A 21,994-nucleotide genomic window follows, 5' to 3' on the forward strand; every position below is an offset into this window, starting at 1 on the left:
TTATTAGAAGAGAAGAAAGGTCTCAAACCAATAATTTAAGCTTATACTTTATGAAACTAGAAAAAAAGAGCAAAATAGACCCAAATCATACAGAACAAAGGAAATAATATAGAGCAGAAATGAATGAAGTTGAAAACAGAAGAAAAAGAAAATCAATGAAACCCAAAGCTCGTTGGGTGTTTTGTTGTTTTTTTACCCAAAAAGATCAATAAAATTCATATGCATCTTCAGACTGGCAAAGAAAAAAGAAAGGAAGACAAAGATTACTGACATCAGGAACGAAATGGGAGATACTGGTAGAGACATGTGAAAGAATAATACAGACACGAAAAGAATAATACAAACAGCTCTCTGGGCATAAATTGAACGACTTGGATGAAATCGACCAATTCCTTAAAAAACACCCTATTAATTTCCTATTTCTTTTGTAACAAACTACCACAAATTTAGTTGCTTAAGACAACATAAATTTATTTTTTTATTACAGTAGAGTTGATTTACAATGTTGTGTTAATTTCTGCTGTATAGCAAAGTGATTCAGATATATATACACACACACACACACACACACACACACACACACACACACACATTCTTTTTTATATTCTTTTCCATTATGGTTTACACAAGATATTGAATATAGTTCCCTGTGCTATACAGTAGGACCTTGTTGTTTATCCATTCTATGTATACTATTTCGCATCTGCTAATCCCAAACTCCCAATCCATCCCTCCTCCACCTGCCTCCACCTTGGCAACCACAAGTCTGTTCTCTATGAGTCTGTTTCTGTTTTGTAGGTAAGTTCATTTGTGTCATATTTTAGATTCCACATATAAGTGATGTCATATGGTAGTTGTCTTTCTCTGTCTTCACTTAGTATGATAATCTCTAGGTCCATCCATGTTGCTGCAAATGGCATTCATTCTTTTTTATAGTCAAATAGTTTTCATTGTATATATGTTCCACATCTTCTTTATCCATTCATCTGTCGATGGACTTTTAGGTTGATTCCATTTCTTGGCTATTGTGAATAGTGCTGCTGTGAATATAGGGGTTCATGTATCTTTTTGAATTATAGTTTTGTCCATATGTATGCCCAGGACGGGGTTGCTGGATCATATGGTAACTCTATTTTTAGTTTTTTGAGGAACCTCCATACTGTTTTCCATAGTGGCTGCATCAACTTTCATTCTCACCAGCAGTGTGGGAGGGTTCCCTTTTCTCCACACCCTCTCCAGCGTTTGTTACATAAATTTATTATCTTACACTTCTGGAGGTCAGAAGTCTGATTTGGGTCTCACTGGGATAAGATCAAGTTGTCAGCAGGACTGCATTCCTTTCTGGAGGCTCTAGGGGAGAATCTACTTCCTTGTCTTTTTTCCAGCTTCTAGAGTTTGCCAACATTTCTTGGGTTGTGGCCCCCCTCCATCTTCAAAGCCAGCAACAGCTGGTCAAGTTTTTCTCACATCTTCTTACTCAGACTTCCTCTTCTGCCTCCTACCACTTTTAAGGACCCTTGTAGTTACCTTGGATCCCCCCAGATAATCTCCCTGTTTTAAGGTCAGCTCTGCCTAAATTCCCTTTTGCCATGTAACAATATATTCACAGGTTCTGGGGATTAGAATGTGGACATCTTTGCGGGGGGGGGGGTGTGCATTATTCTGTCTACCACGGCCACCTACTATCCAGACTCACTCAAGATAAAATGGAGTTCCCTCCTCTCAGGTCCACTCTCCCTCCATTGCCCACCTGGAACCTCAGTTTTACTTTTTGTCTCTATGCATTTGCTTATTCTAGGTACTTCATATAAGTGGATACAGTATTTGTCTTTTTTGTCTGTATTATTTCACTTAGCATGTTTTTAAGGCACATTCTTGTTGCCGTAATTGTCTTTTGACAAATATACAAAAGCCAATTCAATAGAAAAATAAGATTATTTTCAACTAAGATATTGGAACAATTAGACATTTAAATGCAGAAATATTACTTGCAACCTAAATCTCATGCCTTATAGAAAAACAAACTCAAAATGGGTCATAGATCTAAGTGTTTAAACTGTTAAACTTTTAGAAATAAAGAGAAGATCTTCATGACCCAGGGTTTGGCTATGAGTTCTTAGACATAATTCCAAAGACACAATGCATAAAAACAAAAATTTGATAAATTGGGCTTCATCAAAATTATAAACTTTGTTTTGCAAAAGCATTGTTAGGCAAATGAAAGGCTGAGAGAATATACCTGAAAATCATATATCAGATAAAGGACATATCTAGAATATATAAGGAAAATGTAATGATTATTAAGCCAGTTTAAAAAGGGGCAAAAGATTTAAGTAGATTTGAATGGACACTTCACCAGAGAGGATATAAGGATGGCAAATAACCACATGAAAAGAATTTAGTATCATTAGTCACTAGGGAAATGCAAATTTAAAGCATAATGGGATATCGCAACTACTGGTAGAGCTAAATTTTTTTTTTTTTTTTTTTTTTGCGATACACGGGCCTCTCACTGTTGTGGCCTCTCCCGTCGCAGAGCACAGGCTCCGGACGTGCAGGCTCAGCGGCCATGGCTCACGGGCCCAGCCGCTTCGTGGCATGTGGGATCTTCCCGGACCGGGGCATGAACCCGTGTCCCCTGCATCGGCAGGCGGACTCTCAACCACTGTGCCACCAGGGAAGCCCTAGAGCTAAAATTTTTAAAAAATTTTGACAATACCAGGTAGTGGTAAGAATGCAAACAGCTGAATCTCTTATACCTTGCTGGTGAGAATGCAAAATGGTACAGCCACTCTGGGAAATAGGCAGAATCTTAAAATGTTAGTCGTAATAATATATACATATATATATGTATGTGTATATACATACACACATACATATATATATATATATATATACCTAACTGTCGCATTCTTAGGTTTTTCCCCTAGAGAAATGAAAGCTTATGTTCACACAAAAAGTGTTTATAATGGTTTTATTTATAGTCATCAAAAGTTGGAGACCATCTAAATGTCCTTCAACAGGTGAATGGAGAAACAAATTGTAGTTCGGCTGAACAGTGGAATATTACTCAGCAATAAAAAAGAAATGAACTATTGATACACTTATGTGTTGGGGGTTCCAAAACCAACCGTATGTTTGGAGATTCACTAAAATGACATATATGACTCAGTATGTAGTTGTACTCCTGGCTAAGATTTATTAAAGCAGCATGGTAAGGATACACAGCCGGATCATAAGGGGAAAAGACAGATGGAGTCTCTTGGAATTTATACATAGGTTTCCTTATGCTCTCTCCCATGGGAGAGTTCATAGCTTGGAAGACTCGATATTGTTAAGATTTCAGTTCTCCTCAAATCTATACTATGCAATATAAACCTAATCAAAATTTCAGCAGACTTTATATAAAAGTGAACAAGTTGTTCCTCAAAATTATTTAGAAAACTTGAGGATCTAGAATAATCAAGACAGACTTGAAGACAAAGATGAAGAACATAACTACCTGATTTTAAGACTAACTATCAAGCTGTAGTGATTAAAACAATATGGTATTGGCATAAGGATAGACAACTAGATCAGTGTAACATAACAGAAAGTCTAGAAATACATTAACGTAAATACAATGAGTTGAGTTTGACAGTAGTGCCAAAGCAATTTATTTATTTATTTTAAAAAAATCTATCATTTATTGCTGCTGAGGACCAACCAGGAGACTTTCCCCCAGTCACAACATCTATTTCTCATCACTGATGGACTTGGAACTATGATAGTTTGCTAATTCTATAGCAGGAAAGATTGGCAGTGTATGAGTGAAGTTCCTGTCTTTGACCATGGGTTTAGTGAGTGCATATGTTCAGTGAGTGGTTATTTTTTGCATATTTTCTCTTTGGTAGATGTGTGACAGTTAATTGTTACTCTGTTTGCCAAAGCAATTTACTGCTAGAAAGTTGTTTAATTAAATAATGCTGGTACAAATGGATATCTTTTTGGAAAAAAATGAGCCTTGATGTCTATGTCACACTATAATCAAAAACATTAATTTGATATGGGTTACAGACTTAAATGTGAAAAGTGAAAAATATCTTTATGACCTTGGGGTCAGTAAACATAAAAGAAAAAATTGAAAAGTTGGACTTCGTCAAAATTGAAAACTTCCCATCAAAGGACACCATTAAGAATGTCAAAAAGCAAGCTACAGATTAGGAGAAAATACTTGCCCTACATATATCTGACAAAAGACTTGCATTCAGAATACACAAAATTTGTACAAATCATTGATGCCACAACAAAATCTTTTTTTTTTTTTGGGCCGTACTGCGTGGATTGTGGGATTTTAGTTCCCCAACCAGCGAGTGAACCCTGGCCATTGGCAGTGAGAGCGTGGGGTCCCAACCACTGGACTGCCAGGGAATTCCCAACAAAATCATTTTTTTAAAAGATGGGCAAAATTAATAAGCAGGCACCTCACAAAAGGATTTATTGGAATGGTCAATAAACATATGAAAAGGTGTACATCACTAGTCCTTAGGGAAATGCATATTCAAACCCCAGTGAAATATTACTGCATACCCAGCACAATGACTAGGATTAAAAAGATTGACAAGACCAAGTGTTGGTGAGGTTATATAGAACCCTCATATGCTGTTGGTGAGAGTGTGAAAGTGTATATATTTTTTGTTCCTCAGTTCCCCTGACCACTTAAACTAGGGCAGGATTGAGTGCAGTGGTGCCCACATTCAGATGGCCAGGAATTCATGGGAAATATAATAGAGTGATATGTGTGTGCTCAGCAGGTCTCTTGGTTGCAAATGGCCCAACTCGATTCTGCTTAAACCAGAGAAGATGAATACGTTGTCTCAGGTAACGGTTCCTGAGAGGGTTAACGTCAGGCTCAATTACAGCCAAATACTTCACCCTGTGTCTACAGAAATCAGCCTTTTTACTCCACTTTCCTCTGGGATGGCTTAGTTTTCAGACAGACCTTGGTCACTGTGGCCACATGCAGCTGCGGGATTATAACCTATAATGTTGAGCCCAGCTACTAAGCCTTATTCCCAGGATTGTCCTTGATTGGTGCATCCCTAAAGTGATCATCAGAACCACTGTGAGGTCTAGGTCAGGTCCACCCTTGGGCTGGGAGTAACGGTGCTGTGGTTCCTCCCTCAAAAAGAGGCACTGTCACTAGAAAAAGGGGAAATGGATGCTAGTCTTGCGAAACAACCTATTTTCTCTACATTGTACTTATTTAATGTTTATTTCTCTAACTCCGATAGCTATGTCCCAGGCCCTTGCTAGACCCTGGAAATGTAAAGGTGAATTGTTTGTGAATAGAGAGCAGATCTGTAGCCTGGCATTGAAAACTCTGTGATGTGTTTGGCCTCCTCTTCCTTTTGTTCAGTAGCTTTATTCTTTTCCAGGCACTTTGTGCTCCATGTATTTGAATTTCTGGTAGTGTCCATCCTTGTCCTTGGTTTACCATTACTCTTTCTTCCCCCAGAGTGCTCTACGTCTGGAATATGCCCATCCCTCATACCTCAACATGTTTCAGTTCTACCCTTCTTCCCAGGCCTGGCTCAAACACCTCTTTCAGAAGCCCTCACTGAGATTTTTTTGACCTACGTTAGTTTCTCTTCTTTGCTTTTGCCTGTTATTCTATCCATAGCTTATCTTAGCTTTAAGTTCCTTCAATTTTAAATATCCTGATAGCACCTGGCAGAGTGCTGGGCACACAGTAGGCTTAATAAATAATGGATAGTTATTGTATTCTTTTTTTTTAAAGAAGGTGTTGGGGGTAGGAGTTTATTAATTTATTTATTTTTACTGTGCTGAGTCTTCGTTTCTATGCGAGGGCTTTCTCTAGTTGTGGCAAGCGGGGGCCACTCTTCATCGCGGTGCGTGGGTCTGTCACGATTGTGGCCTTTCTTGTTGCGGAGCACAGGCTCCAGATGCGCAGGCTCAGTAGTTGTGGCTCATGGGCCTAGTTGCTCCGCAGCATGTGGGATCCTCCCAGACCAGGGCTCGCACCCGTGTCCCCTGCATTAGCAGGCAGATTCTCAACCACTGTGCCACCAGGGAAGCCCAGTTATTGTACTCTTGATAATTTTGGAATTATCTATTGCAGTCCTTTAATTGTCCAGCAGTACCAGATATTAGTAAGCTGGCCTTTACTTAAGAACATTTTGTATGCATGTAAGTTACTTAGAAGTAACTTACTGCTTCCCAATCACTCTTTGATGTAGCCTCATCACCTGTGATGTGGTATATTCAAGTTTCTTACACAAATGCAGTCAGCATAGTGGTGTTCACAGTCATGGCTGCATGTAGGTCTTTTCTTTAAACATCCATTTGGACTAGACGCAAAAATACCTATTCTGGTCCCCTCCCCCCACCGTCCAATTCAGTAATCATTTATTGGCATGTGTCTAGTAGAGTAGTGGTTCTCAAATGTTAGTGTGCATCAGAATCACCTCAAGGGTATTTTAAAACATGAATCGCTAGACTTCACCTCCAGAGTTTCTGATTCAGTAGGTCTTGGATGGGCTGAAGAATTTGCCTAACAACCACTCAGGTGGTGCTAATACTGCTAGTCTGGGGACCAAGCTTTGAGGACTGGTTTACTAGTAGTAGATTTAACCCTCATTGCACATCAGAATCACTTCCTCGTTTTTCACCTCCACGAGTTCTTTTTAAGAACTGTCCTTTGCTCAGTTAAGTGAAAGCATTTGGAATCTCTGCTGCAGCATGGTGTTAGCAGGATTTTATGAGTATTTCTAACAGAATCAGCTCCACAACAAATATAGACAAAATTCCTTTACGCCACATCTCCATAGCACCTGTGTGATGAGTATGGTACCTGTGTGATGGTGGAAGTACTGACCAGCTATGGTTAGGTAGTTCTAGTTCATGAAAACATATATTCCTAATTCTGTTGATGATTCACTCTTTGGTCTTGACCAATTCCCATAATTTTTCAAAGTCTGGTTTTCTTTAACATGACATTAAAAACACCTTTCTGGGCTTCCCTGGTGGCGCAGTGGTTAAGAGTCCGCCTGCCGATGCAGGGGACACAGGTTCGTGCCCCGGTCTGGGAAGATCCCACATGCCGCTGAGCGGCTGGTCCCGAGAGCCATGGCCGCTGAGCCTGCGCGTCCGGAGCCTGTGCTCTGCAATGGGAGAGGCCACAACAGTGAGAGGCCTGTGTACCGCAAAAAAAAAAAAAAAACACCTTTCTCTGATTTTGCAATCATCATTGCAAGAAGCATAAAATGGATGCTGAATCTTGGGAGCAGGGCAAGTTTCATGATAATTGTCTGAGGTATCTCCTGTAGATTGCTTATTAGTTGTAAGGGGAAGAAAGTAACTACAGTGGAGAAATTGGCTGTCACTTTGGGTGATGAAAATTAACGTCATCGATGAGGGGAAGATGGACATCTTGTCTCTAAATGATGTACCTACAAGGGCACAGCATCCTTATGTAGCACTCTGACTGGTAACACGTAACTGCAATCTACTCATAAGGAAACGTCAGACAGACCCAGTGAGGAGATTTCTATTTTTTAATAAAGGGTTTGTATTCTGCAGTGTCAGTGTCATAAGAGATAAAGATTGAGGAACTGTTCCAGAATAAAGGAGATTAAAAAAACACGATAGCTAAAAGCAGTATGTGATTCTAGACTGGGTCCTGTACTGAAGTGGAAAAAGTGCAATAAAGGATAGTGTTGGGTCAAATGACAAGTTGGAATATGGATGGTAGATTAGATAAAATGTATTGTATCAATTTTGAATTTCCTGAGATTGATAACAAGTACTGTGGTTATATAAGATAATCTCCTTATTCTTAGGAAACACATTGAACTATTTAAAGGTAAAAATAAATGATGTGTGTAATGTAATCTCAGGTGAGTCAGAAAAATATGTGGGAGAGAGAGAGCAAGCAAATAAAGTAAATGGGGCAAGGTTACAGGTGTTCTTTGTAATTATCATTGTGACATATTTTTTACTGTGACTTTTTGAAAGTTTGAAATTATTCCCAAATAAAAACTTAAAAAAAAAAAACCACCACCACTCTCTGCTCTTCATTTCAGGGTAATTGTAAAAATTTTTTTAAATCTATATAAAAATGTTTTCAAAGATCAGTCTGCTTTTCAAATGATGGTTCCTGTTCTGCTTTGTCTGGGGAGTCTCGTATCTCATGCTGTGGGTGTCCTCAGGAGATTGTTAGCTCCTGAGAGCCTGCAGGGGGTCAGCCTCGCCCTGATTGTAATACCCAAACCCCCAACAGGGCAGCTTCTGGTGTCTTGTTCAGTGCTTCCAATAAGGTGCACACTAAACTAATGTGTGAACATTGTCTATTATTATAGATTGTACTTTCAGCTTTGAACAGTATATTTTTCTTTCAGCTCAAAATGGAGTTAATCCTGGCTGGGAGAAGAAAGTAATTGAGTATTTTAAGGAAAAGCTGAAGGAAAATAATGCTCCTAAATGGGTGAGCTCATTGCTATTGGGGGGGGGGAGGGGGGTGGCGAGGGTTGGGCAGACTTGCAGTTTCTCACAGTAGAGCAGTAATCCACATACAATTTAAATATATATAAATTAATGTTCACTGCCCTGTGCTTTAAGTGCATATGTATTAAAAGGTTTTTGGTCTCTTTTGCAACTTAAACTTAAATTCAAGCAAATAAGTGCTTCTATATTGGCGCCTCTAGGTGGCAGTAATTGACCATGAAAAAAATGGGTAGTTGTGAGAGATTCGATTATCTTTTGTTTTATTACCTTCATTTTAAAAGAGTTGACATGTACGAGTTTTAAGAGAGGAACTCAACAAAGCAAATGCCTTTCTGCTAATTGGAAAGTGTTGTGAAGGAAAAGCATCCTTTTACATTATAGTCAAATGTCATCATACAAACTTGCGAGAACACAGGAAGTACTTTTTTTTAGCAATTGTGTTATATTAACCATTGGGATCATTTGGCTCCCTTGATTTTGTGTGTGTGTGTGGGAATTGCGGTTTGAGTCTGGATATATATGTCTATGTATATGTACTTAATGTTTTATACACAGAATATTTTGACTTGATTGTTCGTTTTCGTTAAAGGTACCATCATTGAATGAAGTTCCCCTTCATTATTTGAAACCTAACAGTTTTGTCAAGTTCCGTTGCATGATTCAGGATATGTTTGACCCTGAATTTTACATGGGAGTTTATGAAACCGTTAACCGAAACACAAAAGCACGTGTATGTATTGCTTTATTCATGAAACTTACTGTTTACAATTAGTAGTATTAATTTTGTCCTTGTGTTGTTTATGGTAATTTTCATTCTGATAGATTGATATAATACTGTTATTTTTTTGCTTTGGGTCATAGGTTCTTCATTTTGGAAAATATAGAGATGTAGCAGAGTGTGGGGTATGTATACTTAAAATATATTCACTGATATGATTTTTTTTTTGATCTAAAAATCTCTTAGAAGGTGGAATATTGTAAATGAAAAAATTCCTTTCTTTTCCTAATACCTATATACCTGCTTTTTAAAATTACAGGTTATGATAAGTTCTTTTAAAATGAAAAGTAGAAGAAAAATGAAAGAAGATTAATTTAGGGCTTTACACGTGCTTAATTAAATTTGATTAAATCCTGCCCTCTTTTCCTGGGAGGAAAAAAGTAAACTTAAGCTTTCTTTGATAAAAGGAAGTAATAGGAACTCTCTTACATATCAGTAATGGGAAAGGGAAGAAGACAGAATCCTGGATATAATTATAGTTGTAAAAGGGGTAGTTTTGAGATAGAAACTTACTAGAAAAGCAATTAGAGGAACCACAGTATATCTGCATTTTCTTTGGTATTGCTTTTCTGATAGTAGAAGAACAACATGCAGAATTAAACTTAATTTCATTCAGACACCTGTTCAACATGGCTGGCATTGTGACTGGGGAAAGTTTAAAACTTATTTCTGGTTTAATAGTAGAAGAAGATTATCAGCATGTCAAAATATATTAACTAAAAATATCTCATATTTTGCTTTTTGTGTGTTTTTCATGTGGTACTATTGAAACACAGGTGGTAATTTTCAATTGTTAGAAAGAAAACAAGTATCACAGGTAGGGATTGACCAGGCAGGTGCTGAGGCACGACCCCAGTAGAAAGGTGAACCTCAGTAGTTACCTCCATTCTGGATCTATTAGATTTCTGCTTTGCAGTCCAGAATCTTAGTTTAATCGGGTTATTTAGGGCTTTTTACATTCTGGGAGTCTGTCTCCTGCTTACCCAAACCTCAAGAGGTTAATATATAAACCCTAATCCCAGCCTGTTAATTCACAGTATAAATTGTTTCTGTTGAATAAATGTTTTAGCCCAGCGGGCTGATCTGTATGGAAGAAAAGCCCTAATTTGAAAGGTTGCTATAAAGAAAAAATGATAACTTCCTATACTTATTTAGAGTAACGGACTCACGAATGATGGATTCGTTTAATCTTACACATGATGGCCTCCAGCTCTCCCATGTCTTTTTCCTTTAGGGTGCCCCATAGCATGCACCATTGTGCAAGTCTAATGAATCAACTTGAGGTTTCCTGCATCCCTTGTTTGAGGGGCCCTAAGCCATATTAGGCTAATAAATTAATACACATTTTTTTTCCTAGTACACAATAATGCAGTGTCTCTATAGCTCAACAATCTCAGCCCCTGGAAATGGGAAAATGAAATAGGTGAGACTGTCTATCTGTGACACTCCCAAAGGCAAAGAGTTTTTATTTTGTACTACGTTGCTAAAGAGTCATAAGTAAGAGCACCACACCAGGAAAAGGGAACTTTGGCCCTGGAAAGAAATACAGAAAAAACTTAGCTTATATATATTATCTCAGGCTCAATTGATATCTCTGGGATTCTTTCTTTGTTTCCTTTCTTTCTTTCTTTTTCTCTTAAACAGAATATAGATTTTACTTACTTTTAAGGGTTTTTTTTTGGTACTCTAAAAGTAATATGTGTTTGTTGAAATAATTTTTTCAATATTACATCTTGGGTCCTCTCTGCCTCTTATCTCTAAGTATATTTGAAATAGAGAATATGCCTTTTCTAAGGAATAATATCTGACTTTTAAATCTCATCTCAGAGCTACCTCGTAATGAGTATTTCACTAAATTCCTATTTAATGGGCTAATTCTGATAGCTTTTTATGAGAGAGACAGTGGGATTACCATGAGCACTGTCTTTGAAAAAATTTAATAAAATAACATGTTTATTTAAAGGGAGTTAATTTTTTTTTCATTTTTCCTTTAACATCTTTATTGGAGTATAATTGCTTTACAATGTTATGTTAGCTTCTGCTGTATAAAAAAGTGAATCGGCTATATGCATACGTATATCCCCATATCTCCTCCCTCTTGAGCCTCCCTCCCACCCTCCTTATCCCACCCCTCTAGGTGGTGGCAAAGCACCAAGCTGATCGCCCTGTGCTATGCAGCTGCTTCCCACTAGCTACCTACTTTACATTTGGTAGTGTATATATGTCAATGTTACACTCTCACTTTGTCCCAGCTTACCCTTCCCGCTCCCCGTGTCCTCAAGTCCATTCTCTACGTCTGTGTCTTTATTCCTGTCCTGCCCCTAGGTTCATCAGAAACTTTTTTTTGTTTTTTTAGATTCCATATATATATGTTAGCATACGGTATTTGTTTGTTTTTCTCTTTCTGACTTACTTCACTCTGTATGACAGACTGTAGGTCCATCCACCTCACTACAAATAACTCAATTTCGTTTCTTTTTATGGCTGAGTAATATTCCATTGTATATATGTGCCACATCTTCTTTATCCATTCATCTGTCGATGGACACTTAGGTTGCTTCCATGTCCTGGCTATTGTAAATAGAGCTGCAATGAACATTGTGGTACATGACTCTTTTTGAATTATGGTTTTCTCAGGGTATATGCCCAGTAGTAGGATTGCTAGGTCATATGGTAGTTCTATTTTTAGTTTCCTAACGAACCTCCCTACTGTTCTCCATAGTGGCTGTATCAATCTACATTCCCAGCAACAGTGCAAGAGGGTTCCCTTTTCTCCACACCCTCTCCAGCATTTATTGTTTGTAGATTTTTTGATGATGGCCATTCTAGCCGGTGTGAGATGATACCTCATTGTAGTTTTGATTTGCATTTTTCTAATGATTAGTGATGTTGAGCATCGTCTCATGTGTTTGCTGGCCATCTGTATATCTTCTTTGGAGAAATGTCTGTTCAGGCCTTCTGCCTGTTTTTGGATTGGGTTGTTTGTTTTTTTCATATTGAGCTGCATGAGCTGCTTGTGTATATTTTGGAGTTTAATCCTTTGCCCATTCCTTTGTTTGCAGACATTTGCTTCCATTCTGAGGGTTGTCTTTTCATCTTGTTTATGGTTTCCTTCACTGTGCAAAAGCTTTTAAGTTTCATTAGGTCCCAATTGTTTATTTTTGTTTTTATTTCCATTTCTCTAGAATGTGGGTCAAAAAGGAACTTGCTGTGATTTATGTCTGTGTTCTGCCCATGTTTTCCTCTAAGAGTTTTATAGTGTTTGGCCTTACATTTAGGTCTTTAATTCATTTTGAGTTTATTTTTATGTATGGTGTTAGGAAGTGTTCTAATTCCATTCTTTTACATGTAGCTGTCCAGTTTTCCGAGCACCACTTATCGAAGAGGCAATCTTTCCTCCATTGTATACTCTTGCCTCCTTTATCAAAGATAAGGTGACTGTGTGTGCATGAGTTTATCTCTGGGCTTTCTATCCTGTTCCATTGAACTATATTTCTGTTTTTGTGCCAGTACCATACTGTCTTGATTACTTTAGCTTTTTTTTCTTAAATCTATTTATTTTATTTATTTTATTTCTGGCTGTGTTGGGTCTTCGCTGCTGTGCGCGGGCTTTCTCTAGTTGCAGCTAGTGGGGGCTACTCTTCGTTGTGGTGCATGGGGTTCTTGTTGTGGATCACAGGCTCTAGGCATGCGGGCTTCAGTAGTTGTGTCTCAGGAGCTCTAGAGCGCAGGCTCGGTAGTTGTGGCACACGGGCTTAGTTGCTCCGTGGCATGTGGGATCTTCCCAGACCAAGGCCCGAACCCATATCCCCTGCATTGGCAGGTGGATTCTTAACCTCTGCACCACCAGGGAAACCCTTGATTACTGTAGCTTTGTAGTATAGTCTGAAGTCCTGGAGCCTGATTTCTCCAGCTCCGTTTTTCTCAAGATTGCTTTGGCTATTTGGGGTCTTTTGTGTTGCCATACAAATTGTGCGATTTTTTGTTCTAAGTTCTGTGAAAAATGCCATTGGTAGTTTGATAGGCATTGCATTGAATGTGTAGATTGCTTTGTGTAGTATAGTCATTTTCACAATGTTGATTCTTCCAATGCAAGAACATGGTATATCTCTCCATCTGTTTGTGTCATCTTTAATTTCTTTCATCAGTGTCTTATAGTTTTCTGCATACAGGTCTTTTGTCGCCTTAGGTAGGTTTATTCCTAGGTATTTTATTCTTTTTGTTGCAGTGGTAAATGAGATTGTTTCCTTAATTTCTCTTTTGGATTTTTCATCATTAGTGTATAAGAATGCAAGAGATTTCTGTGCATTAATTTTGTGTCCTGCTACTCTACCTGATTTTTTGATTAGCTCTGGTATTTTTCTGGTAACATCTTTAGGATTCTCTGTGTATAGTATCATGTTATCTGCAAACAGTGACAGCTTTACTTCTTCTTTTCCTATTTGGATTTCTTTTATTTCTTTTTCTTCTGTGATTGCTGTGGCTAAAACTTTCAAAACTGTGTTGAATAATAGTGGTGAGAGTGGGCGACCTTGTCTTGTTCCTGATCTTAGAGGAAATGGTTTCAGTTTTTCACCATTGAGAACGATGTTGCCTGTGGGTTTGTCATATATGACCTTTATTATGTTGAGGTAGGTTCCCTCTATGCCCACTTTCTGGAGAGTTTTTATCATAAATGGGTGTTGAATTTTGTCAAAAGCCTTTTCTGCATCTATTGAGATTATCATATGGTTTTTTAACCTTCAGTTTGTTAATATGGTGTATCATATTGATTGATTTGCATATATTGAAGAATCCTTGCATTCCTGGGATAAACCCCACTTGATCATGGTGTATGATCCTCTTAATGTGCTGTCGAATTCTGTTTGCTAGTATTTTGTTGAGTATTTTTGCATCTATGTTCATCAGAGATATTGGCCTGTAGTTTTCTTTTTCTGTGACGTCTTTGTCTGGTTTTGGTATCAGGGTGATGGTGGCCTCATAGAATGAGTTTGGGAGTGTTCCTCCCATTGCTGTATTTTGGAAGAGTTTGAGAAGGATTGGTGTTAGCTTTTCTCTAAAAGTTTGATAGAATTCGCCTGTGAAGACATCTGGTCCTGGGCTTTAGTTTGGAAGATTTTTTTTTTTTTTTTTGCGGTATGCGGGCCTCTCACTGTTGTGGCCTCTTCCGTTGCGGAGCACAGGCTCTGGACGTGCAGGCTCAGCGGCCATGGCTCACGGGTCTAGCCGCTCCGGGGCATGTGGGATCTTCCCGGACCGGGGCACGAACCCGTGTCCCCTGCATCGGCAGGTGTACTCTCAACCACTGCGCCACCAGGGAAGCCCTGTTGGAAGATTTTTAATCACAGTCTCAATTTCAGTGCTTGTGATTAATCTGTTTATATTTTCTATTTCTTCCTGCTTCAGTCTCAGAAGGTTGAGCTTTTCTAAGAATGTGTCCATTTCTTCCAGGTTGTCCATTTTATTGGCATATAGTTGCTTGTAGTAATCTCTCATGATCCTTTATATTTCTGCAATGTCAGTTGTTACTTCTCCTTTTTCATTTCTAATTCTGTTGATTTAAGTCTTCTCCCTTTTTTTCTTGATGAGTCTGGCTAATGGTTTATCCATTTTGTTTATCTTCTCAAAGAACCAGCTTTTAGTTTTATTGATCATTGCTACTGTTTCCTTCATTTCTTTTTCATTTATTTCTGAACTGATCTTTATGATTTCTTTCCTTCTGCTAACTTCGGGATTTTTTTGTTCTTCTTTCTCTAATTGTTTTAGGTGTAAGATTAGGTTGTTTACTTGAGATTTTTCTTGTTTCTTGAGTTAGGATTGTGTTGCTATAAACTTCCCTCGTAGAACTGCTTTTGCTGCATCCCATAGCTTTTGGGTTGTTGTGTTTTCATTGTCATTTGTTTCTAGGTAGTTTTTGATTTCCTCTTTGATTTCCTCAGTGATCTCTTGGTTATTTAGTAGCATATTGTTTAGCCTCCATATGTTTGTATTTTTTACAGTTTTTTTTTTCCTGTAATATCTAGTCTCATAGCGTTGTGGTTAGAAAAGATACTTAATACGATTTCAATTTTCTTAAATTTACTAAGGCTTGATTTGTAACCCAGAATATGGTCTGTCCTGGAGAATGTTCCATGAGCACTTGAGAAGAAAGTGTATTCTGTTGTTTTTGGCTGGACTGTCCTATAAATATCAATTAAGTCCATCTTGTTTAATGTATCATTTAAAGCTTGCATTTCCTTAATTTATTTTCATTTTGGATGATCTGTCCATTGGTGAAAGTGGGGTGTTAAAGTCCCCCTACTATTTTTGTGTTACTGTCGATTTCCCCTTTTATGGCTGTTAGCATTTGTCTTATGTATTGAGGTGCTCCTATGTTGGGTGCATATATATTTATAATCGTTATATCATCTTGGATTGATCCCTTGATCATTATGTAGTGTCCTTCTTTGTCTCTTGTAATAGTCTTTGTTTTAAAGTCTATTTTGTTTGATATGAGGATTGCTACTCCAGTTTTCTTTTGATTTCCATTTGCATGGAATATCTTTTTCCATCCCCTCACTTTCATTCTGTATGTGTCCCTAGGTCTGAAGTGGGTCCGTTGTAGACAGCATATGTACGGGTCTTGTTTTGGTATCCATTCAGCCAGTCTGTTTCTTTTTGTTGGAGCATTTAATCCATTTACATTTAAGGTAATTATTGATATTTATGGTCCTATTACCATTTTCTTAATTGTTTTGGGTGTTTTTTAAACATCTTTATTGGAATATAGTGGCTTTACAGAGGTGTGTTAGTTTCTGCTTTATAACAAAGTGAATCAGCTATGCATATATCCCCATATCTCTTCCCTCTTGCGTCTCCCTCCCTCACACCCTCCCTATCCCACCCCTCTAGGTGGTCACAAAGCACCAAGCTGATCTCCCCTGTGCTATGTGGCTGCTTCCCATTAGCTATCTGTTTGATATTTGGTAGTGTATATATGTCCATGCCACTCTCTCACTTTGTCCCATCTTACCCTTCTCCCTCCCCACATCCTCAAGTACATTTTCTAGTAGGTCTGTGTTTTTATTCCCATCCTGTCCCTAGGTTCTTCATGACCATTTTGGGTTTTTTCTTTTTTTCTTTTTTTTAGATTCCATATATATGTGTTAGCATACGGTATTTGTCTTTCTCTTTCTGACTTACTTCACTCAGTATGACAGACTCTGGGTCCATCCACCTCACTACAAATAACTCAGTTTCGTTTCTTTTTATGGCTGAGTAATATTCCATTGTATGTATGTGCCACATCTTTATACATTCATCTGTCGATTGACATTTAGGTTGCTTCCATGTCCTGGCTATTGTAAATAGTGCTGCAGTGAACATTGTGGTCCATGGCTCTTTTTGAATTATGGTTTTCTCAGGGTATATGCCCAGTAGTGGGATTGCTGTGTCGTATGGTAGTTCTATTTTTAGTTTTTTAAGGAACCTCCATACTGTTCTCCATAATGGCTGTATCAATTTACATTCCCACCAACAGTGCAAAGAGGATTCTCTTTTCTCCACACCCTCTCCAGCATTTATTGTTTGTAGATTTTTTGATGATGGCCATTCTGATGGATGTGAGGTGATACCTCATTGTAGTTTTGATTTGCATATCTCTAATGATTAGTGACGTTGAGCATCCTTTCACGTGTTTGTTGGTAATCTGTGTGTCTTCTTTGGAGAAATGTCTATTTAGGTCTTCTCATTTTTGGATTGGGTTGTTTGTTTTTTTGATATTGAGCTGTATGAGCTGCTTATAAATTTTGGAGATTAATCCTTTGTCGGTTGCTTCATTTGCAAATATTTTCTCCCATTCTGAGGGTTGTCTTTTCATCTTGTTTATGGTTTCCTTTGCTGTGCAAAAGCTTTTAAGTTTCATTAGGTCCCATTTGTTTATTTTTGGTTTTATTTCCATTTTTCTAGGAGGTGGGTCAAAAAGGATCTTGCTGTGATTTATGTCATAGAATGTTCTGCCTGTGGTTTCCTCTAAGAGTTTGATAGTGTCTGGCCTTACATTTAGGTCTTTAATCCATTTTGAGTTTATTTTTGTGTATGGTGTTAGGGAGTGTTCTGATTTCATTCTTCTTTTTTTGGGGGGGGGTGTACACGGGCCTCTCACTGTTGTGGCCTCTCCCGTTGCGGAGCACAGGCTCCGGACGCGCAGGCTCAGCAGCCATGGCTCACGGGCCTAGCCACTCTGCAGCATGTGGGATCTTCCCGGACCGGGGCACGAACCTGTGTCCTCTGCATCGGCAGGCAGACTCTCAACCACTGCGCCACCAGGGAAGCCCCTAATTTCATTCTTTTACATGTAGCTGTTCAGTTTTCCCAGCACCACTTATTGAAGAGGTTGTCTTTTCTCCATTGTATATTCTTGCCTCCTTTATCAAAAATAAGATGACAGTATGTGTACGCGTTTATCTATCTCTGGGCTTTCTATCCTGTTCCTTGGTTTGTTTTTGCATGTCTTTTCCTTCTCTTGTGTTTCCTGCCTGGAGAGGTTCCTTTAGCATTTGTCGTAAAGCTGCTTTGGTGGTACTGAATTCTCTTAATGTTTGCTTATCTGTAAACGTTTTAATTTCTCCATCGAATCTGAATGAGATCCTTGCTGGGTTGAGTAATCTTGGTTGTAGGGTTTTCCCTTTAATCACTTTAAATATGTCCTGTCACTCCTTTCTGGTTTGCAGAGTTTCTGCTGAAAAACCAGCTGTTAACCTTATGGGGATTCCCTTGTATGTTATTTGTTGCTTTTCCTTTGCTGATTTTAATTTTTTTTCTTTGTATTTAATTTTTGATAGTTTCATTAATATGTGTCTTGGTGTGTCTCTTTGGGTTTATCCTGTTTGGTACTCTCTGTGCTTCCTGAACTTGATCGACTCTTTCCTTTCCCATGTTAGGGAAGTTTTCGACTGTAATCTCTTCAAATATTTTCTCAGCCCCTTTCTTTTTCTCTTCTTCTGGGACCCCTATAATTCGAATGTTGGTGTGTTTAATGTTGTCCCAGAGGTCTCTGAGATTGTCCTCAATTCTTTTTTTTTTTTTTTTGCTTTATTTTTTTTTTTGCGGTACGCGGGCCTCTCACTGCTGTGGCTCCTCCCGTTGCGGAGCACAGGCTCTGGACGCGCAGGCCCAGTGGCCATGGCTCACGGGTCCAGCCGCCCCGTGGCATGCGGTATCCTCCCAGACCGGGGCACGAACCTGTGTCCCCTGCATCCTGTGTCCCCTGCATCGGCAGGTGGACTCTCAACCACTGCACCACCAGGGAAGCCCTTGTCCTCAATTCTTTTCATTCTTTTTTCTTTATTCTGCTCCCTGGCAGTTATTTCCACCATTTTATCTTCCAGCTCACTTATTTGTTCTTCTGCCTCAGTTATTGTGCTATTGATTCCTTCTAGAGTATTTTTAATTTCAGTAATTATGTTGTTCATCACTGTTTGTTTGCTCTTGATTTCTTCTAGATCCTTGTTAAATGTTTCTTGTATTTTCTCCATTCTGTTTCCGAGATTTTGGATAATCTTTACTATCATAGCTCTGAATTCTTTTTCAGGTAGGTTGCCTATTTCGTCTTCATTTATTTGGTCTTTAGGTTTTTACCTTGCTCCTTCGTCTGTAACATAGTTTTTTGTTGTTTCTTTTCTTTTCTTTTCTTTTTCTCTTTTGATGGGTGGTGCTGTATTCTTGTCTTACTGGTTGTTTGGCCTGAGACGTCCAGCACTGGAGTTTGCAGACAGTTGGATAGAGCTGGTGTTGGTGCTGAAATGAGGACCTCCGGGAGGCCTCACTCTGATTAATATTCAAAGGGATTTAATTTTTTAACCTAGGGTGCTGTATATTTGGATTTGAAGGAAGGTACTGTATTGATTATTGCATTTGAAATGATTTTATGTCTGTTTTCTTTTCAAAAATGATAGTGTGTATTTAGTAGTTGCTTGTTAATTAACTCTTAATATGAAAGTATTTACTGTGATTTTATAAATAACATGGAAATATGGTTGCTAATTTTTAAAGTTTTTGTAATAAATTTTTTTAAATAAAACAAAATTTTGTATATATCACAGCCTCAGCAAGAAGTTGATTTAAACTCTCCACGAACTACCACTTTGGAAAGACAGACTTTCTATTGTGTTCCAGTGCCTGGAGAATCCACGTGGGTAAAAGAAATATCCTTTATCTGAACCTTCTTATGTGTTGAATGGTTACTGATTATTTTCTTAATTGAAGAGAGCACAATTCACATTTTGATTTTTTCTTTAAACTTAGTCTTTTTACCTCAGTGAAGGTAGCTGGAAAAGAAAATTATTCTTCATTTATAGAGCTTGGCTTTATTTTTATAAAATGTGTTTCCTTTGTCCTAAACAGGAAAGTCTATAAAACAACCTTCAGTATTCATCACTGAGAAATGATAAAATTAGGTGCATTCTGCTAGTGAAAAACTGTTTAAAGGATTGAGGTGGATTTAAAGGGACTGAAAAAGAGAGTTGCACAATCATTAAGTAAAAAAACTGGTTTTAAATTAGAACTCATTCTAATTTTATTAAGGGAAAACAATATGTTTGTTCTTTTGAGAGATTGTGGAGACATCTCATTCTCATTTTTATTTTTTTTAGTTACTAATTTCTTTAGGCATTGTTCACATACTGAAATGCACAGATTTTAAAGGTATACTTAAGTGGTTTGCATACACCTGTAATTTGCACACCCATGGAAGTAAAGAATTTTGTGCCTTTTTCCCGTCACCACCTCCTCCCCACGACTGCTCTGATTTTTTTCACTATAGCTTAATTTTACCTATTGTTGAATGTCATACAAATGGAATCATATAACATATAGTCTTTTGTGTCTGATATCTTTTATTCAGCATAATGCATTTGAGATTCATCCATGTGTATCCATAGTTCATTCCTTTTTATTGCTGATGGTATTTGTTTATATAGTATCCAATTGATGAACATTTGGGTTGTTTCCAGTTTGAGGCCAGGCATTTTTTTGGTGAGATTTTAACTTACTAAATCAGTTTTTTAACAGATACTTTGTGTCGGTTGTGATAAAGTTGTGTATCTCTCAAGGAATGTTTCACAATCATTGAATCACAGTTCTTGAATTTATTGACATAAAACTTTCATAGTATTTCCTTATTTTCCTTTTAATGTCTAAGGCATATCTAACAGTGATCTCCTTTCATTTCCAAAATGTTAATTTATTTTTCTCTTTTATCCTTTTTCAGAGAATCAACTTTTTACTTTAATTTTTTGTTTTCTGTTTCATTGATGTTTGCTCTTATTTCCTTCGTTTTTAGTAATGGTTTTAATTTTTTTTTAAACCTTAAGGTTAGTGTGCAGATCATTTCATATCTTCCTTTTCTAATATTAGCATTTAAGGCCATAAAATACTCTCTAATCACTGCTTTAGTTGGATCCCACAAATTTTGACTTGTTTTTACTCTCATTCAGTTCAAAATATTTTCTAATTTCCTTTGTGATTTCTTCTTTGATCCTTGAGCCTCACTACAATATACTTCTGTTGATCTTTTAAACAGTTGTCTCCTACATAAATTTAGAAATAAGGGGGGAAAATTACGTCTTTTATGTTGCATAAATATTGATCATTTCTAGCTCTTTTGTCTTTGTCTGGAATCATTTCACTGAGCCTTTTTTTTAAGTACTAATCCGTTGGTAATAAATTTTCTCAGCTTTTTTTTTAACTGAAAATGTCTTTATTTCACCCTTTGGTGTGTGTGTGTGTGCGTGTGTGTGCGTGTGCGTGTGTGCGTGTGTGTGTGTGTGTGTGTGTGTGTGTGTGTCGTGGTGCTGCATTGTGCAGCATGCCGGAGTGTGTGTGTCGTGGTGCTGCATTGTGCAGCATGCCGGTGTGTGTGTGTGTGTGTGTGTGTGTGTGTGTGTGTGTGTGTGTGTGTGTGTGTGTGTGTGTGTGTGTGTGTGTGTGTGTGTGTGTGTGTGTGTGTGTGTGTGTGTGTGTCATGGTGCTGCATTGTGCAGCATGCCGGTGTGTGTGTGTGTGTGTCATGGTGCTGCATTGTGCAGCATGCCGGATCTTAGTTCCCTGATCAGGGATCTATGTCCCCCCTGCATTGGGAGCATGGAGTCTTAACCACTGGACCCCTAGGGAGGTCCCTCACCTTTGTTTTTGAAGGATATTTTCGGAGGTTGTAGAATGCTTTTTTTTCTCCCAGTGGTTATAGAATGCTTGATTGACAGGTATCTCCCATCTTCAACACTTTAATGATATTGTTCCATTGCCTTCTGGCCTCCATTGTTTTTTTATAAAAGGATAGCTATCATTTTTATCATTGTCACGTGTATGTAGTGGGTCTTTAGTTTTCCTCTGGCTGCTTCTAATATTCTCTGTGGTTTTCAGCGGCTTGGCTATGATGTGCCCACGTCTGGTTTTTTTGTGTTTATCTTGCTTGGGTTTTATTGAGCTTTTAGATCTGTGGGTTGATATTTTCAGAAGATTTCAGCCATTATTTCTTCAAATATTTTTCTGTCCCAGTCTCATCTTTTTCTCATTTTCTGGGGCTCAAATCACATGATTGTAGACTAATTATTATTGTTCTCAGGTGATTGAGGGTTTTTTTTTTCCATTTTATGTTTTAGTTCTAGATTTTTTCATTTGGTTCTTTTTCTTTGTTTCCATTTTTCTGATGATAGTCCTCATCTTTTCTTTTAA

The 21,994-nt window shown here is 37.9% G+C and overlaps 1 protein-coding gene across 5 annotated transcripts in view; it reads left to right on the forward strand.

The window, feature by feature from the left end:
* Window positions 1-21,994, forward strand: part of MCMBP (minichromosome maintenance complex binding protein) — a 67,957-nt gene that overhangs the window by 13,377 nt on the left and 32,586 nt on the right. For all 5 annotated transcript variants that reach the window (XM_060033958.1, XM_060033959.1, XM_060033962.1 and 2 more), the window contains exons 2-5: window positions 8,400-8,485; window positions 9,095-9,235; window positions 9,367-9,408; window positions 19,366-19,467. In XM_060033958.1, coding sequence (XP_059889941.1) covers window positions 8,400-8,485; window positions 9,095-9,235; window positions 9,367-9,408; window positions 19,366-19,467 — 371 coding nt within the window. The remainder of the gene's footprint in view (window positions 1-8,399; window positions 8,486-9,094; window positions 9,236-9,366; window positions 9,409-19,365; window positions 19,468-21,994) is intronic.

Source organism: Delphinus delphis, chromosome 16 (genome assembly GCF_949987515.2).
Source record: "Delphinus delphis chromosome 16, mDelDel1.2, whole genome shotgun sequence".
Lineage (NCBI taxonomy): Eukaryota > Metazoa > Chordata > Mammalia > Artiodactyla > Delphinidae > Delphinus > Delphinus delphis.